The following is a 22,523-nucleotide window of genomic DNA, read 5'->3' as shown; positions in this document are numbered from 1 at the left end:
CCAACAAATCTAATCTCTATAACATTAACCATTTCAGTTACAACTACGTATTTATAATATAACCAATTAATAAATAAAAAGACTTGTTTCGTGTAAATGTTTTTAATATTTTTTAACTTTTAATGTTGCAACAAAAAGGAATGTAGTTAAAGCCTAGATTATCTTAAAGAAAATAGTAAAACTTAATAATATGTGATTTATTGTTAGTGTGATGATTTAAACGCAAATTGAAGTGAAAGCATGTGTGACTAGAACTAAATATATTCGAACAATAGATTTTCTCAAATGATATTAAATGCATATAAGGAACTAAAGAAGCTGCCTGTAGTATAGTGGTTATTGTTTTTGATTCTTGAACCATAAATGAAAGCGATGCTTTTTTTTGTTCCATGTCAAAAATTTCAGATTTCCACTTACAACAACTAATTCATTGTACTTTTATAAATTCCCAGTAATGACATTCACAAAATCTTTGAAACTACAATATTCATGGCACAACCAATTTATTATTCGTAGAATAAAACTATGCTCATTCATTCGCACTTTACCACACTTTAAAAATTCTTTATAATTTTATTTTTCATTTCATACAATCATAAATAAGTCTTTAAGAAAATAACCTCTAGTTTGTATTTGATAATGTTAATAACTTTGTGCCATGATTAAAATTATAAATTGTTATTATACTAAATAGTGTTGATTTTTATATTCTATGTTCTTATAGAGCATCATAATTTAACAGGTTTTATAAAAATAAATTGCACACAAAAAAAACATAACAGCTGTATGTATAATCTTTTTACAAACTTCCAAGTGCCTTTTATATTGTTTATTCTTTTGTTACCAGAATAATGTGTGGTTTCTTTAGTATTTCTATTCGTTATATTTTTTAAAACATCATTTATTTCCTACACGGTACAAAATCTAACGTTACTCCAACACGTCTAAGAAACGGTGGAATCGATATTCTTCAATATTTTCCCTAAATACTATTTATTATCGAATGCATAAGTCGCGTTTTCATAACTATTCATATCATCCTCGTAAACCAAACATTCACAACACCAAGTCTCGCTTATTGAGAAAAAATACACTTCCATTACTAAAGAACACATCTAATCCGGGACCATTCTGCAAATACATCAAAATAATTAACCATAAACAACTCCATTTACTTACTAAGCTCACGATTTATTATCATTAAGTATACTTTCAGGGTAAGTCTTATTACTAAAATTAATACATTTGTTAACTAAAAGTTATTATTATGCTTATTCTCAATATTAAGGTTACAAAAATACAGGAGTTGCTAACTGAGATTCAAATTTTAAAACTATTTCGAGATGAGCATACCCTATTAGCGATTAAATATTCGTTAAAAATTGAGTTTAATGTTTAATGTACTAAACCGTCTTAATCTATTGTACTACTATCAAACTATAACCGTTTTGGCTGGTATGGATGCTAATAAATTTTTGAAACTCTTCTCATTCATATGTCATAAGATAATAAAAAGAGGTAAGTAAGACCTCGATAAATAAATAAACAAAAGTTATATTCTAATCACAGTTTGATGCCTATTTATATAATTGGCCTTCTGATGCTAAGTAGTGTTTTGGCTTCCAAAACTTACAGGTATATTATATAGGTATCTCATTTAAAATTACATAATTAAGTAAAAAGTATTTTCGGGATTCTTTAATCAAAGTCTAGGTTTAATAAATAACTACTGCTAGATAAATACTGTTAATTTGGGCTTTATTATATTAAAATTATTTCTGGGCTCGATCGAAGTATAAAGAAAAATATGTGATTTTTTGTGTAGAGAAAATTAAATTGTGTATACTTTTGCAATCTTAAACTATTAAGCCCTTCGTCACATAACACAGAGTTTCGTTTGAACTTATTAAGGCTATTAAACGAAAAATATTGAAGATGTCATACACTTATATTTTTAAGTAGTGACATCATGATTCCCTACGAAAAATAGTTTCGTTTTTTTTTTAAATATGAACATAAAGAGTTTAAATTTGTCAACATCCATATTAAGTAATTCGTGATGTTTTATCATATCACAGAGGCGATGCTGCGAGTGTGGGGCGCGTGGTCGACGTCGAGCATGGCCGACATCGCGACGGTGTTCGATATGGGTTCGGCTTCGCGTACCAAATGTTCGTGACTCGTGGTCAAGGCACCGCCGTACTTGAAGCTCCTGCGTAAGCTCGATCTGATGCTTTTCGCGGAGTCGCTCTTGCGTACGAACGATCTACGTAAGTAGTCGCGGGTGAGCGACAGCGAGTTCCTGGAGGTCGATGACCGCGGTCGGGTAACGCGCGAGTCAGTTTCGTCTGTAATGTCAATAGATGGCGTACCGCACACTCCGCTGTAGTCCGGTGGATGAGTTTGATTGCCGACGCGCTCGACGGCCTCGCTCAGCGTTATGGGCATTTGTGATGCGTCGTCCGTTTGTTGTTCGGGTCGAGACGTTATTCTGGAAGTTGGAAATAATGCGAACTTTAAATGTACCGTTTATATTAAATATATTATATTGTACGTCTATCACGATATTATGATACAAAAAACTAGATCTTCGATTAGATCCTTTGAATTATTGATCATTTCGTAGAGTAATTAAAAGGATGATTTAAACACATTATACTCAGAATACCGTCAAAGGTATCGCAAAATTTCTTTTTCCATTTGCATTTTAATGTTTCTTTAACGTTAAATAAATTGAATGATAATTTTTTTATTGGTCATTCTATTTTGTTACATTTTAATTGTATATTTAGGTGTTATATTGGTAATGGTCAATAATAGTTCAGGGCATTATCGGAAGTAAGATAATTATAATAATTAAATAACACAACTGGTTAATCCGAGCGTTTATTCGCGACTGAACTTGCAAAGGCAACGAGCTTGCGGGCACAACCGCATGCTATGACTACGCACAATTTTGTTTACATAACAACCTGTGTCCCTACATATACAAGGGTACTACTGTATATAGGAATAGGACATACCTCCTCAAAGTTCTGAAGCTCCTCCTGAGTGTGTGCAGGAGCCTGGCGCCGGTGGCCGTTGAGTATGAGGGCGGCGGCGTGTACTTGGGGGGCGGGTCGGGAGGCGCGGGGGCGGGCGCGGGTGCGGGGGGACCGCTCGAATGCTCCTCGCCCCCCACCGGGGGACGGTACAGGTTCTGAATGCGCTGTATGACAACAAAATCACAATTTACTGCTCAAACTCCTACTGAAATAGTTATTCATAAATGTACATGATATCCAACTACAGATGCTCAATTACATGACAATTTCCTTGCTAAAAGGCTGCAATATATCATCTGATGTTAATTACGTTACGATTATCTATTGTGCTCGCCTTGTTAGTGTCATAATAAATAAAATAAAATATACATATATAAAATAAACATAAATTAGAGAGAAACATTTAAAACAAATAATTATTAACGACTATGCATAAATAATGAAATAAATAATAAAAATTATAATTATATTATGTTAAATAATTTATACTATTTATATTATTAATATTAAATTATTTTAAATTAATTTATATTAATATTGAGTTTTATGTTTTCCATTCTACGTGTAAATGTAATATATAAATAAACTCTAAATGCGTAGAAATAGTATAGTGTAGTGACTATTAAATTGTTTAATTCAACAAGTACTCACGTCTAGGATATCCGGGGGTCCTTTATTCATGTACCTCCATGTTTGTATGAACGCTGTGACCGGTATGAGGAGCAAACAACCCTGTTGCATCAGGACAGCCACTTGACGACACCATATCGGATAGTATCTGTAATAGTGAGAGATTCTTTAAAAACGCTTCTTGGTGTGTTTTTTTATTTGTTTGATGCGTAAGAATAAGATAAGATGGGTGACATTTATCCGTTTGACTTAATAATGTATAGAATTCGCTCGAAGTACTTTTTCCTCGGTCTCTTTAACCCCATACAAACTATGTATAATGCGTTTCAAATAAGAATGTGGATGAATCGCGCTATATTGTGACATCATAGCTGTCAAAACGAAAAATAGGTAAAGTCAGTAAAAAAGGATGGAATTTTTAAATATTAATTTATAATCCAAATCTTCCGGGTTCTACTCATAATACTGCTTAAATAATCGTCATCATCGTCACCCATCCATAGATACTAGGGCCAGACAGTGTTACAGCCTTGACTTTTAGATAGATGATTACTTTTATATTATTATAATCTAAATTCATATTTAATTTACCTCGACCAGTACTCAACATGTCAAGAAAATTATAGGTATGTATGGTTCATTGAAACAAACATATTAATAGTCTTCATAATTGTGAAAAAAATTACTAAAAAATAGAAGATAAAAATATTTTTTGTTGCTAAAAAAGTATGGACTACTTTTTTATAGAACTTTGACAGATCTAGGTCATTGACGTGCGTATTCTTATTTGAAACTTTAAGCTATCGTCTTCGTTCTCAACTTTAATATCAATGCTTAGTATAATTCTGGGGGTACACTCATTGTACTCTTTCGAAGGCCCCAAGTAGCCCAGCGATGTTGTATCATCATTTCACATTTCCTTTAAAGAGATAATAATGATTGTTTGACGTTGTATCTGATGAGCTCACCCAACAGGCTTCCTCCACGTGTACAGCTGTCGTTGTTGTCCAACTTTGAAGTCCATAACGCAAATCGCCTACGAACAAAATAAAATATATTTAATATAATCCAAAGTGCATTGATTGGATATGTGGACTAAGGTTAAAGTAGGGCACATATATACATTAAGTCACATCGTTTATACAATAGTTTATAATTGTGGATTTATGACCGTGGACAGCACCACCCCATCTCTGCCCGTGGAGTCGTGAGGCGACTAAGGCATCTACCGGACAACGGGCAGCAGCGTCGTCTGAGTATAGCCTGAGTATTGCAACCGCCAAACGACGCAACATATTTTAAAGGTGCCCGCGACTCGAGGTGGATGACGGCGTTCACGTTGTGATGTCCATGGGCAGCGGACGGTGTGGGACCAGTCGCTGGGGTGACGATTATCGGAATGCACGAGCACGAATTCCTCTACCCACTTGGAGATATGCAGATCTTAATCGCATTGTGTAACGAGTATTTCGCCCTTCACGGCCACAGCCTATAACTTGCACCTACACTTAAAATCCTACTGGATGGATTATGGTGAAACTTTACAATAATGTAGCTTATACATCAGAATAACACATATAATTATATAACTATAATTTATAACGATATAGTGTGAATTACCCAAAATATAACAATAGGTGTCAAGGAAGTAGAAAAAAATCTGCCATCTTATTTTCATTAATAAATTACAGTTCTCTAGGTGAAGCTTTTTTTTTATACTTAAGCTGATAGATAACCTTGAGAGTTATGTCAGCGTAACCGGTAGAGTAGGTGAGCCCACGGGGCTCTAACCGGAAGTGGTGCTAACACTAAGAGCAGTGCTTCGCAAAATCTATCACCGGATCGGAATCGCGATCCACTGGGAAGATCCGGTCAGAAACTCAGTGGATTTACTTACTCTTGTCTAACGGCGATATACAGAAAGTTGTCAATTGAGTTTAGGATTGTGCATAGATTAGCAGTTTGCTAACCTTGGGCGTATCTAATAATACGCACGTATTTTTTGTTAGTGTGTCATTGTATTTCGAATAGGCCACGCGTAGACCGTGCATTTAAAACTACCAAGTAATCCGAAATAATTATTTTCTTTCAATACCGAACAAAGCTTAATGACTCACATTTAGATAATTGTTTAAGGACCGGGAACTCTGAATATATCCCCAATTATAGGAAATTAGCAGAAAATATGGACACCCAAGTTTCACATTGAATTATATGTATCATTATGTATGAAACCAAAAAAATAAAGTTATAAAAAAATCTGTTTTTTTTAATGCCTATTTAAACCTGTTGATTATCTGTAAAATTAGCGCCCCCTTAAGGACAAACAGGTTGCCGACCCCTGTTCTAGTGTAGACACTTACACACAGACAGACGGGCAGCACCACGGTCCAGACGAAGCTGAGCAGCGCGGCGGGCAGGCGGCGGCGGCACAGCGCGGCCACCAGCACGTCGGCGGAGTAGGGCCGCCCGCGCACCACGAACACCCCGCACGCCGCCACCACCTGCACCGCGCACGACCACCACGACCCCGCCCACACGTAGTCCCAGAACTGCACCACCGCTATACCCGCCTGCAGGACACGGATACTTTTTTTTTTATTGCCCTTGTACGCAGACGAGCACACGGCCCCCCTGATGGTGACTGGTTACCGTCACCCATGGACTTCAGCAATGCCAGGGGCAGAACCGAGCCGCTGCCTACCTCTTAATATTCTCCACAAGCCTCGTTTGAAGAAGGACATGTCATGTGTTAAGTAGCTACTGGAGCCCATAAACATCTACGACGTAAATGGGCCACCCACCTGGAGATATAAGTTCTGCGAGTATAGTTATAGCGGCTGCCCCACCCTTCAAACCGTAACGCGTTACTGCTTCATTACAGAAATAGGCAGGGTGGTGGTACCTACACGCACGGACTCTCAAGAGGTCCACCAGTAAAATGGTTTGTTATGTGAAGTTTATTAGAAGTGGTTACCGGAGCCCATGGGCAACTACAATTTAAATGCCGACACCCACCATAGAGACATGAATTCTAAGTTCTCGTACAGTACAACGGTCGCCCCGCCCTTCAAATCGAAACGCATCCGAACTTCATAAAAGATGTTCGCGCTGGACGACGTTGATGTGGGACTTGACAGTTTGCAGACGTTGGGACAAATTTGGGGACCAAAGGGGCATTGGTACCCACCCGTGCGAGTTTACAGTATTTCTCAACTCACATCAGTGCTTAGTACAAGTCCAACGGCCAGTCCCACGACGCAGCTGAGGAACGTTATCGTAGTCTCCCAGATGCGAAGCGTCTTCGCGTTGATAGCCATCACACCGGCAATGACGCAGTGCCAGATCGCGATCTGCTGCGCTACTCCGAACATTATTATGATGAAGTAGAATATCACGGCCCAGGCAGGTGAGAGCTGGAATGCGATTTGCGTACACTCTAATTGGAGCTCAACTTGTGTTGGACAAACGAGCTCCTATGGTACGCGTCCATTGGTCCGCGCCGGACGCATCGCACGCAACGAATTTTATTTTGCTTTGTATGATTTCACATAGATTCAACGCCGGCATTTTAGAGCAAAAAAAATAGGGAAATAAAATCCGTTGCGTGTGGTGCGTCCGGCGCGGGCCAATGGACGCGTATCTTTAATAAAACACTAGCTGTACCCGTCCGCTTCACTGGGCATTTAAAATTAACATTATTATTTCTCACCCCCACAAAGATTCTCATCATTAACGTCCCCGCAACTGGTGTAGGGAGTCCAACACTCGTATAAATATTAGCCTATCTATTAAGTACATGTATTTTCTACATGGATACCAAGTTTCAAGTCAATCGGATGCATGGTTCAGTAGTTATAACGGAACATCCGTAAAAACCACTGTAGATTTATATATATTAGTATAGATATTAAAATTCTCAATGTTCGACCAAACGAACAAACAAGAAATGGAATTATTGTTAATATGCAGTTAATATAATATGTATAATCGCATGCAGAGTGGACTGGGGGCCCTTCCATGCCCTGCGTCGGTCTCTCACGCAATCCGTGGTCGAGCACGTACTATGTTCCGCGCTTCATTCGGATGTTGCCTCGATCTCACCTCCAACATCCTACCTCTCCTAATCCTACTCTCCGAAAATTGAACTATGAAGTCGACAAAAAATAAGAAAAGGGTTTCACAGGCGGTTCCCCATTCCACATTTAATGTGGATTTCAGCAATGTCAGGGGCCTACATAGCAACCTTGACGCCGTACACCACCACCTTGAGACGGCGCAGCCTGCCCTGCTTTTTTTAACGGAGACGCAGATATCTGCTCCGGATGATACCTCATACCTTGAGTACCCCGGCTACGTATTGGAGCACAACTTCCTGCGTAAAGCCGGGGTGTGCGTATTCGTCCGGGCTGATGTCTGTTGTCGCCGTCTTCGGGGCCTCGAACAACGGGACCTGTCCCTCTTGTGGCTGCGCGTAGATCACGGGGGCCGTAGCCGAATCTACGCGTGCCTGTACAGGTCCCACAGCAGTGATGCAGGTTCAGCTCTGTTTGAGCATGTGCAAGAGGGGACTAACCGCGTGCTTGAGCAGTACCCATCTGCGGAGGTGGTGGTTCTTGGAGACTTTAACGCTCACCACCAAGAGTGGTTGGGGTCCAGAACCACTGACCTCCCGGGTCGGACTGCCTACGATTTCGCCTTGGCCTACGGTTTCTCCCAGCTGGTGACACAGCCCACCCGTGTCCCAGATATCGAGGGGCACGAGCCTTCTTTGTTGGACCTTCTGCTGACCACAGATCCGGCCGGATACAGTGTGGTGGTCGACGCTCCGCTTGGATCGTCTGATCACTGCCTTATTCGTGCTGCCGTACCACTCTCTCGTCCTGATCGTCGAACGACGACCGGGTATCGAAGAGTTTGGCGGTATATGTCAGCAGATTGGGATGGATTGCGTGAATTTTACGCATCCTACCCATGGGGGCGGTTCTGCTTTCCCTCTGCTGATCCTGACGTCTGTGCGGACCGTCTTAAAGACGTGGTGCTCCAGGGGATGGAATTGTTTATTCCCTCCTCTGAAGTGCCCGTTGGGGGTCGCAGCAGACCCTGGTATAACAATGCCAGCAGGGATGCTGCACGCCTCAAGCGGTCCGCATACGTGGCATGGGATAATGCCAGGAGACGTCGGGATCCTAACATCTCAGGGGAAAGGCGGAAATATAACGCCGCTTCCAGGTCCTACAAGAAGGTAATTGCCAAGGCGAAGTCGGAGCACGTTGCTAGAGTTGGCGAGCGATTGAAGAGCTATCCCTCCGGGAGCTGTGCTTTTTGGTCGCTCGCCAAAGCTGCAGAAGGAAACTTTTGCAGGTCTAGTCTCCCACCACTGCGCAAGTCCGATGACAATCTGGCCCACAGCGCGAAAGAGAAGGCTGACCTTCTGGTCAAACTCTTCGCCTCGAACTCGACTGTGGACGACGGGGGTGCCACACCACCGAACATCCCCCGGTGTGATAGCTCCCTGCCGGATATCTGCTTCACACAGTGTGCAGTCAGGCGGGAGCTCCGACTCCTGGACGTCCATAAGTCGAGTGGGCCAGACGGCATCCCCGCAATGGTTTTGAAAACGTGCGCCCCTGAGCTGACACCTGCGCTAACGCGTTTGTATCGCCTCTCTTATTGCACTAACAGGGTTCCGTCTTCATGGAAGACCGCCCACGTCCACCCTATCCCCAAGAAGGGTGACCGGTCGGACCCATCGAGCTACAGGCCTATCGCGATAACTTCCTTGCTTTCCAAGGTGATGGAGCGAATTATAAACACACAACTCCTGAAGTATCTTGAAGATCGCCAGCTGATCAGTGACCGACAGTACGGTTTCCGTCACGGTCGCTCAGCTGGCGATCTTCTTGTATACCTTACTCACAGGTGGGCTGAAGCCTTGGAGAGCAAGGGCGAGGCTCTTGCTGTGAGCCTTGATATCGCGAAGGCCTTCGACAGGGTCTGGCATAGGGCACTTCTATCGAAGTTACCATCTTACGGAATCCCCGAGGGTCTCTGCAAGTGGATCGCTAGCTTTTTGGATGGGCGGAGCATCACGGTCGTTGTAGACGGTGACTGTTCTGATACCATGACCATTAACGCTGGCGTTCCACAAGGTTCGGTGCTCTCCCCCAAGCTTTTCATCCTGTATATCAATGACATGCTGTCTATTGATGGCATGCATTGCTATGCAGATGATAGCACGGGGGATGCGCGATATATCGGCCATCAGAGTCTCTCTCGGAGCGTGGTGCAAGAGAGACGATCAAAACTTGTGTCTGAAGTGGAGAACTCTCTGGGGCGAGTCTCCGAATGGGGTGAATTGAACTTGGTTCAATTCAACCCGATAAAGACACAAGTTTGCGCGTTCACTGCGAAGAAGGACCCCTTTGTCATGGCGCCGCAATTCCAAGGAGTATCCCTGCAACCTTCCGAGAGTATCGGGATACTTGGGGTCGACGTTTCGAGCGATGTCCAGTTTCGGAGTCATTTGGAAGGCAAAGCCAAGTTGGCGTCCAAAATGCTGGGAGTCCTCAACAGAGCGAAGCGGTACTTCACGCCTGGACAAAGACTTTTGCTTTATAAAGCACAAGTCCGGCCTCGCATGGAGTACTGCTCCCATCTCTGGGCCGGGGCTCCCAAATACCAGCTTCTTCCATTTGACTCCATACAGAGGAGGGCCGTTCGGATTGTCGATAATCCCATTCTCTCGGATCGTTTGGAGCCTCTGGGTCTGCGGAGGGACTTCGGTTCCCTCTGTATTTTATACCGTATGTTCCATGGGGAGTGCTCTGAGGAATTGTTCGAGATGATACCAGCATCTCGTTTTTACCATCGCACCGCCCGCCACCGGAGTAGAGTTCATCCATACTACCTGGAGCCACTGCGGTCATCCACAGTGCGTTTCCAGAGATCTTTTTTGCCACGTACCATCCGGCTATGGAATGAGCTCCCCTCCTCGGTGTTTCCTGAGCGCTATGACATGTCCTTCTTCAAACGAGGCTTGTGGAGAGTATTAAGCGGTAGGCAGCGGCTTGGCTCTGCCCCTGGCATTGCTGAAGTCCATGGGCGACGGTAACCACTCACCATCAGGTGGGCCGTATGCCCGTCTGCCTACAAAGGCAATAAAAAAAAAAATATAGACATATTTTATACACAAACACTGTATCTGTTATAAATATTGATACATAAAAATTCAAGCCGTAATTGAATCAAATCAGTTATAATGTAAAAAGTATTATTTACACCCTTAATTAGGTTACATTAAAATTTATCAATAAGTTTTGAGTTGTTCAAACAATAACTCCTTTTGTTATTGCAGCAGACTATTCTGTTATGTAAAGTAGGATACGGTTTGTAAATAACTCATTATTTAATTTACACTATTTATAACATAATAACATGATTATATAAAGTTATCGATATAAAGAAAACAGTAGATTAGCGAAAGTAAATTTCTCAAACACGACTATACTCAGACTATTTAGATTTGTAATTACAGCCTATCTAATGTACGAAATTAAGTTCTATGATTCACAATTCAGTTTCGTTGCCGAGAAAGTTTATTAAGCGTGAAAATACAGAAACGAAATTATACAATAGTTTTATTTTATTTTATAATACGTAAGAGGCTCGTATGCGAATTCGTCACGTTAAATAACAATTTAGTTTGGCAATTGTCAGGTGAAACTATTACACTATAACAAAACTCGTAGACACGCTTGGCTTACTACTCTTTTACATATATGTATATAAAAGTCGATGTGTGTATTTGTGAAATAGCGGGACCGATTACGATGAAATTTTGAAGATATCTTGAGATTATCCTAGCAGGTGAATCTGTTTGGTAGAGATCTGATCAAAGTCAAACTAATAAATAGCGTTCAACTATTATTCTATGTTATTATGTTGGAATTATCGTATATAATTAAACCTGCTTCTTTTAATTTAGTTTCTAATTTTAGGTAAACTGCAAGTCTTCATATACAGATCTTTTGTTTTTTTAAATTCCCGTATGGGCGGACGAGTATACGGCCCGCCTGATGGTGAGTGGTTACCGTCGCCCATGGACGTCAGTAATGCCAGGGATAGAGCCAAACCACTGCCTACCATTTGCTACCATAGATAATTATATAAATTCTAGATTCATATTATATTTCATGATATTTACGAGTACATTTATGAAACTTTACGTATACAAAACACAGGACAAAGAAGTATATTTTCCCAATTGTAATCTGTTGATATCATCTACATATAATTATAAGATATTGAACACGAAATGTCATGTCTGAATAAAGGCTGCGAAAACAAAACCAAATAAGCGAATTATTATTTGAAATGTAAATAAAAATATTATGGATAACCAAAAATGCTTACCAAGTTAGCTGGCAGCACTGCCAAAGTGGCCGGCACTAGCTGTGTGGCCAGTTGCAGAGGCTGCCATCCGCTGTATATTCGAGCCGCATTGCCAGTACGCCAAACCGTAACACCGACGATACTGCCGTAATGTCCCATATAACGCAAAGGAGTCGAGGCAGAATTCCCAGGCAGTGGCTCCGTTTTAGGCCACAGAAATTGTGATGATTTGACTGTTTCTAAAAATTATAATTCAAATAAAATGGTTTGTATTATTATAAAAACACTTTGTCGCATTCAATGTAAAGACTGCTCCAGGCAGTTTGATATGCCGTTGTTTTTATTAATTTTCATTAACTACCACAAAAAAATATCGACTACGCATTAGGGTTGCCAGATATATAATTCTCTATGGAATTAAATTCTTTTTTTATTGCCCTTGTAGGCAGACGAGCAAACGGCTCACCTGATGGTGAGTGGTTACCGTCGCCAATGGACCTCAGCAATGCCAGGGGTAGAGCCAGGCCGCTGCCTACCGCCTAATATTCTATGTATTTATTTCTGTTGCAGTACGTACCAGGGTTGTCAGATAAATAATTATTTATAGCATAATAACCGTACTTGTACCTATTTCTTTTTACAGTCTAAAATTATCAGAAACGTACTCACCAAAGCTGCCGGGTATATAAACGTATCCATAGTTCTTCAGTATCTGTACGCAGGTGTTAGCTAAAAACGAGCCGAGCAACAAAACCGCGAAAGTGAATGCTATGATGCAGGCGCTCTCCCTCTGCAGCATACCACTGGTTTTGTTCTTTGCGTTCTTGTGGGACGTCAGTTGCATCACGCAGGCCCCTAGCAAGCCCCACGTTAGGAATGTCTCCTGTGCCGCCGCCGCCCAACTCTAAAACGATAAGTACTTTGGAAACTGAGACTTTTTTTCCTACCAAAGCTTTTTTTATTGCTTAGATGGGTGGACGAGCTCACAGCCCACTTGGTGTTAAGTGGTTATGGAGCCCATAGACATCTACGACGTAAATGCGCCACCCACCTTGAGATATAAGTTCTAAGGTCTCAAGTATAGTTACAACGGCTCCCCACCCTTCAAACCGAAACACATTACTGCTTCACGGCAGAAATAGGCAGGGTGGTGGTACCTACACGCGCGGACTCACAAGAGGTCCTACCACCAGTAAAATAAAGTAAGATAGTCTTCAGAGAGCATTTCCGCGTAACCTTAACTAGTAGGTGAGCTCACGGGACTGTTTGTTGAACAATTCAGAGGCCCAACCAGATGCTATCTTTCTTTTCAAAATTGAAAATTACTACTAAAAGAATAGAGCTTTTTAGCTAACTACGTTGTGACTCAACAATCTCTCGGTTATGACGATGCTCGATACGTGTGTAAATTTTCACGTTAATCAGACGTCTTAAATTCGGTTAAAGATTACATTAAAAGATTCCGATATATAGACAGACACGGGGCGAGCTAATGAAAAAAAACAAAGTATGTTAAAAAACGTAATTCTTCCTCGAGCGAAGCAGAAAGACAATTAATTTAATCATCACGTACGAATAACAAAACGTTATCAGTGACAATTAAAGAGAACTTAAAGTAAATACTAAATACAGCAATCGTATCTAGGAGTAATTTAGATTATGAATTTGAAAGCAAATATTTTTGTATAACTCAAACGAACAATTATTTGCACTTTCACTAGTTCACCTTTAGAGACACAGTATAATAGATAGACCTAGCTCACTGAGTTTCTCGACGGATCTCCCCAGTGGGTCGCGATTCCGATCCGATGGTCGAATCTCCAAACACTGCCCTTGATAGGGCTAGTGTTAACAAATTCTTTGAGGTTGAGCCCGTGAGCTCACTTAACCTTTCGCGCGTAGCTGGAATAGCCCATTAAACTACCAACGAATTGATAGGGAAGAAAAAAAAACAGTGTAACATCATTACACGATCGTGTTTTATAGGACAGTCTTATTCAAGCCAAATCTGATATTAAAGAACATATGTGCAATAAAGCTTACTATAAAGTCAATGATTATCTAGAAGATTGCACAAAGTGGGAATGAGTTGCTCGCTCCGGGCATTTCAATATCGTAGTACTTGTTACGTTATAAAAAATAAATAAATAAAATACTCATTGTAAAAAATTCATATTTAAAAAAATAATAATCTAATATTAAAAAATAAATAAATAATAATTTCATATTAAAAATAAAAAAAAGACATGCCCGCTGAGTTTCTTGCCAATTCTTCTCAGGACGGAGGCTAGTTCTTGTGAATTGGCGGTAGTTCTTTTGACGTTCAACAAGTATGTACTTTCATTTATGTTGAATAAAATTTTTTTGATTTGATTTGATTTGATTTGATAAATTATTTATACAAAAATCTTTATAGACAATGATGGTTAGGCTAAAGATGGTTGTGCGAAGAATTTGCATATCGGTCATTCTTTTGAATCTGTGACGTTAATTTGTAAATACTGTCTCACTGAATTCAAGGACTTCGTGCCACCTCGATAACAATTGTCACCTTTCAGACTTCGACAAACGATCAACTAGCAAGTTGCATATGGGTCCATATAACTCGCTGTACCATAATGTGAAATTCGATTCCCGGTCTTAGACAAGAACTTTATAAAAAAATTATTAAGCATTCGGATCTAAATATCTCATATTTTAATTTATTTATGTAACCAGTAATACAAAACCTCTGTATAGCATATTAAAAATGGGTAAACAAAAACCGAACAAGTTTCCACCGATAACCAAAGGCGAGGAGAAAGTGACAAAAAAAACAGACATTAATTAACGATTATGTACTAGTAATGGCCATTACATAGACTACCCTCTGATTGTGTTTGTTAAATGAAGAACAAATTAAAAAAAAATCGCCTTCCCAAATTCGGATTACTAATTTACCATATTCAATTTTTATTAATGGTTTGTTATAATTAAAAGACTCGTATAACATCCTTTTGCCACTATGTGTTTTTACATTTGCTGCAACTTAAACGTAATTCGTAAACTATAGATGAGCCCAATACAGCAACTTCTTTGATAAAATAAGAGCAACATATCGTCTATGAAGTCAAGTCAATTAAATAAAAGGATAATTCAAAAATTGCTGATCAGTTCTTAGTAAAATTTAAATGCACATCTCATGCACATGAGACGCCACAAGAAGCCACAAGAGGCTTAAAAATTAAAAAAATCATTAAGCTCGGTTCACCTAGACAAATATTCAGGGGCAACACACAAAACAATAATTGAGGACCTCCTCCTCTTCTTTTTAAAGTCGGTTAAAAACAATAGCGTCGTTTGCGGATTTAGGACAAGGCTTCGAGTAGATAATTCTTAATCCTCAACGCGCTATTGTTTGTTTAATACTAAACTAGAATGAGCACGATAATCAGGTACATACAAATAAAAACTAACAAAATATTATATACGCTTATAGAAAATCCAACTAAAAAATAGAAAATAAATTTTAATAAACTTGAATTAAAAATAGTGTAAGAAAAAATGATTTTATTGTAAAAAAAAAAAGCGTGGAGTGCTTTTCAGGATATTATCAAAATAACCCTTCTACTCATATCTGTTCATAAAATATTTATAACTATTGATACCATGTTATTATACAAACATACATACGTCTGAAGCTAATAAAAGCGTATTAATAAACATACGTTACTGTTCACGAAGAACTCCGTCCATTCGGTCTCGGCGAATATATTCGTGACGGTGTCGTACGGTATCAGCGTCAACAGTTTCGTGCACAGCACAAGGGTTCCGCATATCGGCAGAAATATTAATATGTAAACGGCCTGAAACAACGCGTAACGTTATGCGGATACATTCACGATTTCACGGCTACAGTTTCAAACCTTCGATGTTCTAAAAAAAAAAACTGACTTTGATTATGTACGTGATTGGTAATTTTTCGAGAGAGATTCGATAAAAAAAAAATCAAAATTTTGTTTTTTTTTGTTATCATTTTCTTGCATTAAAAAACCCTAATTACAAATCGAGTTACGATTGTGTGACTTCATTTGTACCGCATTTATCTAGAATTAATAATTTTAGACACTAAATAAATAATAACTGGGAACATATCACGCACAGTCATCCGACCCCATATTAAAATTCCCTGTGTTATGGGTACCAAAGACTGACATAGATTATGTTTAACTACTATGTTTACCTACATATTTAGATAAACATACATAAAAAGAGCAAACCAAAATATTCATCACACGAATGTTTAGTCATGTGGGAATCGAACCTACGACCTGTGCGCAACAGTCAGGGGCGCTAACTATTGCACCACCGAGTCAGTGTAACAAATTAAGTGCAAATTTTCCGTCGCATCACAACGACTGTAAGTTTCCTATACTGTGTACACGTCATCACCTTGCCGTACGATCGCAGTCCTTTGCTCAGCGCGACGAAAACGATCATCCACACCACGGCCAAATTGAACGCAACTTGAAACTTAATCGTTCCGAAATACGTATTGCCGTTAGAAAGCAGATTTCTTTGTAGGACCTCGCCGTGAAAATATTGTGGTATCGTCTCGTGAATTTTGTATGTACCGTTTCGGCTCGCGGGATCTGTGAATAAATATTTATATAATAGTTTTAATTAATTTAGGTTTTGGACCCTATTCCATTTTAAGGTTCGTGCAACACTATTCGCAAGGGTTTAATATATCAACAGAATGTGTTAAGAACGAAAACATTTAAGAACTGCATTTAATGCGTACACGTATTTTTGATGAAAGCTCTCGATCTAAATAAACTAAAAGACACTAATAAAATTTCATTTTTAGACGAACATAACAATCATCACACCGAGCATAGTTTCATTCCCTGCTGATCTGATTCCCTACTGATCAATTTCACTAGTGATGTCATCATGTTATTGAGTTCTTTCAGTTAAATCATGACCAAATTCTAATTCTACTAGTTTCGCGGTAACTTCAATTAGTGTCGAATGATTTAACGGTTCAGCGTTGGCAATCGGGAAATTGTAATCTCGATGGTAAAATTCATTTTACGTCAAAATCATTCGCTTCGATTTCCTTATTGATACTTTATTTAAACGTAATTGACTAAATAACGCGACCTTCGTTTGTTTCCTGATTGTTATAACGCCAAATTCGTGACATTGGACCAACAATAAGCAAACGTTTGCACTAATTAAGCAATATTGTCTCACCTTCGATATTGAATTCATGCGGCAGCGCCCATTTGTATTTGTCGTTAGAATTAATGAATGAATCTCGAAAGTACACGAATATCCAAGAAAGACCAATTATGCTGTACATTCCAATTACGGCTTGGGTGATGAGCAATGATATACCAACACCTTGGAATATTGGCGAGATCCTCCACATATCCACTGGCCCAGCTTCCAATACTTGACCCAAACATAAGTAAAGTGTAAAAAGGGGTATTCCAACAAACAGAGACAGTATTAAAAACTGTATTATAAAACTCGCTGAAAAACGAAAAATATTAATTTTGTAACGATAATTCTAACATTCTCAACAACATTGTTAGTTATTAACTTACCTCCAAAATGAACGCTGAATATGGCAAATCTAGAAATGTTGAAAATACCAACAGTACAACTCAAACAGGCCAACATCGAACTCATACGATGAGGCCAAACTCCAAAAGGAGGTTCTTCAGTCTCTTCGTTTCTATGAACAAAATATTTTTCATCAGTATTATCTATTTGTCGAAGTCGCCAAAAGGATTAGTGTTCAGATCCCGTAAATAAACAAGTTTTTCTAATGAAATACGTTCTGAATACGTATTCACGAATAACCTCAACGATGAAGGAATAGCATTGTGCTATAAAATATGCTATATGCAATAAATAAATAAAATATTTATGCTTTATTTGTTGTACGTTTTATAATTTCTTTGTTTACATAAATATTAATTATATCCAAATATTAATTTACAAGCTTACTGGATACCTAATTTATGAAATTCGTATGTGAAGTTACGTCGAAAATCAAGTTAGATCCATTCACTTCTACTCATATCATAATTAATCGTAATTATGACACAATATAAGGTGTTGTGGCCTCAATTTCTGAAGAATCAACCAGTTAAAAAAAAAAAGAATACAGAACCGTCAAGGTTCTTTGAAGTAATATTTCATTATGATCAGATTTTATGATAACTGAAATAAATTCCGTGTGGAAGATATAAACAAGGTAATTTCGTAATTGTAAATATATGTACATAGTTTAAAAACTGAAAAACACTTTTTTTTCCTCTATTCGCTGGTAGCCTAAGAGGCTATTCTAGCTACGCCCGGACAGGTAGGTGGGCTCACGAGCTCAACCTGAGAGAATTTGCTAACAAGAGCAGTGCTTCACAGAACCTACCACCGGATTGGAATCGCGACCCACTGAGAAGATACGGCGAGAAATTTAATGGGTTGAAAACACACGCCTAAATAAGCAAACCGACATATGAATTAATTTAATCTTTTTATTTTTATTATGTTGATACTGGTCAGGATATTAGAGGACAGTTGGTAAAATTATTGTATTGTCATCGGAATTCGATGCGTGTGCAAATTTTCAAGTTAATCGGACGTCTTCAAGTCGGTAAAAATGAGATTCAACGATTTCGTTACATTTTTACTGGTGGTAGGACCTCTTGTGAGTCCGCACAGTTAGGTACCACCACCCCGCCTATTTCTGCCGTGAAGCATTAATGCGTTTCGGTTTGAAGGGTGGGGCAGCCGTTGTAACTATACCGAGACCTCAGAACTTATATCTCAACGTGGGTGGCGCATTTTCCTTTTAGATGTCTATGGGCTCCGGTAACCACTTAACACCAGGTGGGCTGTGAGCTCGTCCACCCGTCAAAGCAATAAATAAAAAAATACATATTATATGTTTCATTCCAAGCTAATAAAAGCGTGTTATAAACATACCTCTCCTCCGTACCATTGTTGGCACTTTGATTGACCACAGCAACATTTAACGATTCGTTTGACGAGCTCGATGTGGTGCTGCTTCTTGCTGTACTCCTGGCAGTGTTTCGACCCGTCCACTCTCCGGCTGCGGCTTCACTGTCGCCCGGAGAAGGCAACGAGAGGGCCCGATTCATGAGTAGAGTACGCCGCCCGACGATCAGCGGTCCTGATGCTCCGTCAGTGCTCAGATTAGCAGCCGTCACCTGAAGCTGTATCGGTACGCTTGTCGGGCGCATATTAACATTATGTTCCAAGAACAATATAACCGGCAACGTCAAAGGCTGTTCTGTTGTTATCGCCGGTAAAACAATCGGATCTAATCTCCTCATTGAATTACGCACATTGTCATTTGTAGTGCTGGCTCTCTCCACGCTTGAAACGACATCACGGGCTGACACATCTGAGTAGCTTTTCGATCTTCCCAAGCCTGTAGTTTGCGGTCGTTGCGATACACCTTGCGTTATATCTAAATCTTCTATCGAAGGTACAGAGGGTGCGTAGTTTGTACAAGTGATTACTTGAGTATTTTCGTCCATTGAACTTAATGCTTCGGAATGTTCCGACTGATCTTGAGTATCCCCGATACATTCTTTAATTTTACAAATAAGATCGTTTTCGTCGCTGTCGTAGTTTGCTGTGTCGTCGTCTAAACATGCCAAGAGAGACTTGTCTAGAACTTCGTCCAGGTCATTCAGTATATCCATGAACTGGACGAGCGCAGTCGCCTGAAATTCTTCGTCATTTGTGATGTCGCTTGTTGCTTGAGATGAAAAATTCGAGTCGGACCTGTAACATTCTGCGATGGATTTCTGCAGGTCTTCCCTTAGATCGCCGTCATCTGAAATCCCGTCAAAGTCCTCACTACACCGATCGCTATCGTTGCCTTCGAAAACACTACTCGAAGCGTCGCTATCGGCCGCACTGTTCCCTGGTAAATTTTCAGTTTGTTCATAGCGCCCTTCATCTGTGTTAACAACTTCCATTTTTATCGCATGGCCTAAGTCATAGCCGCTGCGTTGCGATGAAAGCCCTGCAACAACAACTTCACTTATAATCGAATCACTGCATATTAATAACTTTTAAACGAATTTTGAAATGCACATTTCGCCGCTGTTACGATTCTCCACAGCCTGTTCATGCTGCGATGCTCCTTGAATGCACGAGACGAGTTATATGAGTATTTACATATGAATTAACTCGCTAATGGAGTTAATTACTGCAAATAACACATGAGAGACGGCTAAACGGTCACACGTTAGCATCGAAAATCCTCGCAATAAGATGTTTGTACACATGATTCATGAAAGATTAACGCGTCCTCGTGTTGATAGAACATGTTTAACGCTATAAAATGATGTCAAAATAAGAATCAAGAATAAAAACTTAAGAAGAATGTATAAACAGTACCAGAGAAAATTTATTTTATTACACTATTTTACTTTTTCTTATTAATTATAAACTGTAATATGAAATTTTACTGATCGCAACTGTACACGTCTTTTGGTTCACCTTATGACCTTATTGACTAAAGTTACCTTTGACTAAGAACATTATATATAAAGCTCCGTATTATCAGGGTTGCTCTAGTGGCCGAGAAATAGAGATGAGTAACATACATCAATGACGCATTTACAATTTCAGCCAAAGTTTATGAATGAGAGAATACGCTTGGTACAATTCCGTGGATATTGAACTTTAACCAATTAACCTACACTAATAAATTTTTAAGAATACTAAAATATTAACATTCTTCCACAAGAACCCAAGATAAATTTCAGGTTTCCCTGTTATATTTCAGCTGCGGACTTGCAATCGTACATTTAATTACATAATTACAGTGCATAAGCTAATATTATTGTGTCGAAAATTCGTACTGAAACGTGAGAAATTTTTTTGTTAAATTGTGCCAGTGCGTTTCATAATATATTCAGTCTTTGATTACATAAAAATATTAATTGAAACATTTAAAATTCAAAGTATTGGACAATATACTTCTTAGTTAAAAGATCTGTCATTCAAATGATGATAAAGAAGACGAATAAAGACGATTTTAAGACGGTCGAGATTATAAGACTAATATAATCCTAATCCTGATTTTAAATAAATTTTTAAGCGTAAAAAAAGTCATGTTTTTCATCTGTGATTCCAAAGATTTAACTAGGTAAAATCAATGATATGTTTTATCAAAAAGATATATTATTTTTCATAATGTTCAATATAATAAAAAAAGGAATACTCACGTCCTACACGACTTGATGACGAATTTCACGATTAAAAAACAAAATTATAGGAATATCACTTAAAACAGTGTACTGATGCACCGTTAAATACACAATGCAATCATTTATCACTTTTATGATTAAATTTTCAAGATAAGACACTCGCTAGGAGAAAATCATGTTATAAATACAATAATATCTACTATTTGTTTCGTATCATCAACTTTAATTGTGAGTGCAGTATAACGTAGACGAAATGACGTGGCATTGTCATACCATAACGTTTCCTCGTATCTGGGTCACCTGACGTTAGTTTGCAGACTAACCGAGATACATCATATCCTCTAGGCCAGAATCAGAGATAATCAAGGAAAGCCATTCCCATAATCCAGTATGCTCGCTAAACAAGGGTAGAGCTTTAGCACATTCTTTATAGGACTCGGAAATGAATATAAAGAGAGGATCCCGAAGCACTTAAAAGGTTGATCGAGGATGAGCTACCTAACTAGCCTATATTGCTGTTAGAGACTAGTTACTTTACTCGGCGACAGCAGAATAATAGCTATTTTCCTCAACGATAACGCCGCGTAGGATATGATACATTAAAAAATTAAAACATAAGGGATGTTTCTCTCCGGTATCTTATGCACAAAGGATTAGATATAAGACATATAATACAGAGTGAATTTATAAAATTACGAGTTCTAAATATTAATTACTTTGATTTGATTCTATGTGATAGAGTGAGTAAAATATATCTATGGCAATAAATTTATTAAATATTCAAACAGACGTTAAAAAAAGATGAATGTTAAACAATAGTTTATATAATAGGTATTTGTAATATTTATTCATAAATACACAATGACATTTTCATTTCTTTTCACAAGCAACTGCAATTAAAATAAATTCATATTAACAAAATAGTATCTTGAAAGGTAAGTATGATGTCATTCAAATCCTGTTAATTCAATGATATCATTATATTTTTCTTGAATAGTCATATATGAACAATCAATTTAAAATCATCGCATACACCCACAACCTATGTACCTTGTTGCAGTCTGATAGGAAGTGGTATGACATTATCTTATTCCAAATCAGAGAAGATTGTTTTTTTTAAATTTTTTATATTCATGACTTAAAAACATTGGACATTTAATTAGAAATGTAACTGTTTTATTACTGACAGACTGCCTGCCAGAAATACTTG

General features: G+C 38.7%; 2 protein-coding genes across 3 annotated transcripts in view; both read right to left on the bottom strand.

Moving 5' to 3' along the window:
- LOC134201162 (uncharacterized) overlaps nucleotides 1-22,523 on the bottom strand; it is a 145,718-nt gene that overhangs the window by 74,220 nt on the left and 48,975 nt on the right. The gene's annotated exons all lie outside the window — the stretch shown is intronic.
- On the bottom strand, nucleotides 84-21,482 carry LOC101737934 (sodium-dependent transporter bedraggled). Of its 2 annotated transcripts, none has more exons than XM_012688351.4 (14): nucleotides 21,332-21,482; nucleotides 19,050-20,121; nucleotides 17,663-17,793; nucleotides 17,307-17,588; nucleotides 16,500-16,699; nucleotides 15,776-15,913; nucleotides 12,738-12,972; nucleotides 12,090-12,307; nucleotides 6,896-7,090; nucleotides 6,038-6,247; nucleotides 4,643-4,710; nucleotides 3,696-3,822; nucleotides 3,024-3,208; nucleotides 84-2,491 (listed from the first exon to the last, which is right to left on the bottom strand). In XM_012688351.4, exons 2-14 carry the CDS (start codon nucleotides 20,072-20,074, stop codon nucleotides 2,068-2,070), a joined length of 3,438 nt encoding a protein of 1,145 aa, XP_012543805.1. In that variant the 5' UTR covers nucleotides 20,075-20,121; nucleotides 21,332-21,482; the 3' UTR covers nucleotides 84-2,067. The 2 variants fall into 2 exon arrangements, with proteins under 2 accessions (XP_012543805.1, XP_021202033.1); XM_021346358.3 differs by lacking the exon at nucleotides 21,332-21,482 and adding an exon at nucleotides 20,193-20,365.

This window comes from Bombyx mori, chromosome 23, assembly GCF_030269925.1.
Source record: "Bombyx mori chromosome 23, ASM3026992v2".
NCBI classification, from domain to species: Eukaryota; Metazoa; Arthropoda; class Insecta; order Lepidoptera; family Bombycidae; genus Bombyx; species Bombyx mori.
This window is presented reverse-complemented; position numbering and strand designations above follow the sequence as displayed.

Coding starts and splice junctions, on each gene's coding strand:
- LOC101737934 (XM_021346358.3), bottom strand. CDS start 20,229: ATGAACAGGCTGTGGAGAATCGTAACAGCGGCGAAAT. Junction 16,700..17,306: donor GCATGAATTCAATATCGAAG/GTGAGACAATAT, acceptor ATTTATTCACAG/ATCCCGCGAGCCGAAACGGT. Junction 15,914..16,499: donor GACTGCGATCGTACGGCAAG/GTGATGACGTGT, acceptor GCGTTGTTTCAG/GCCGTTTACATATTAATATT.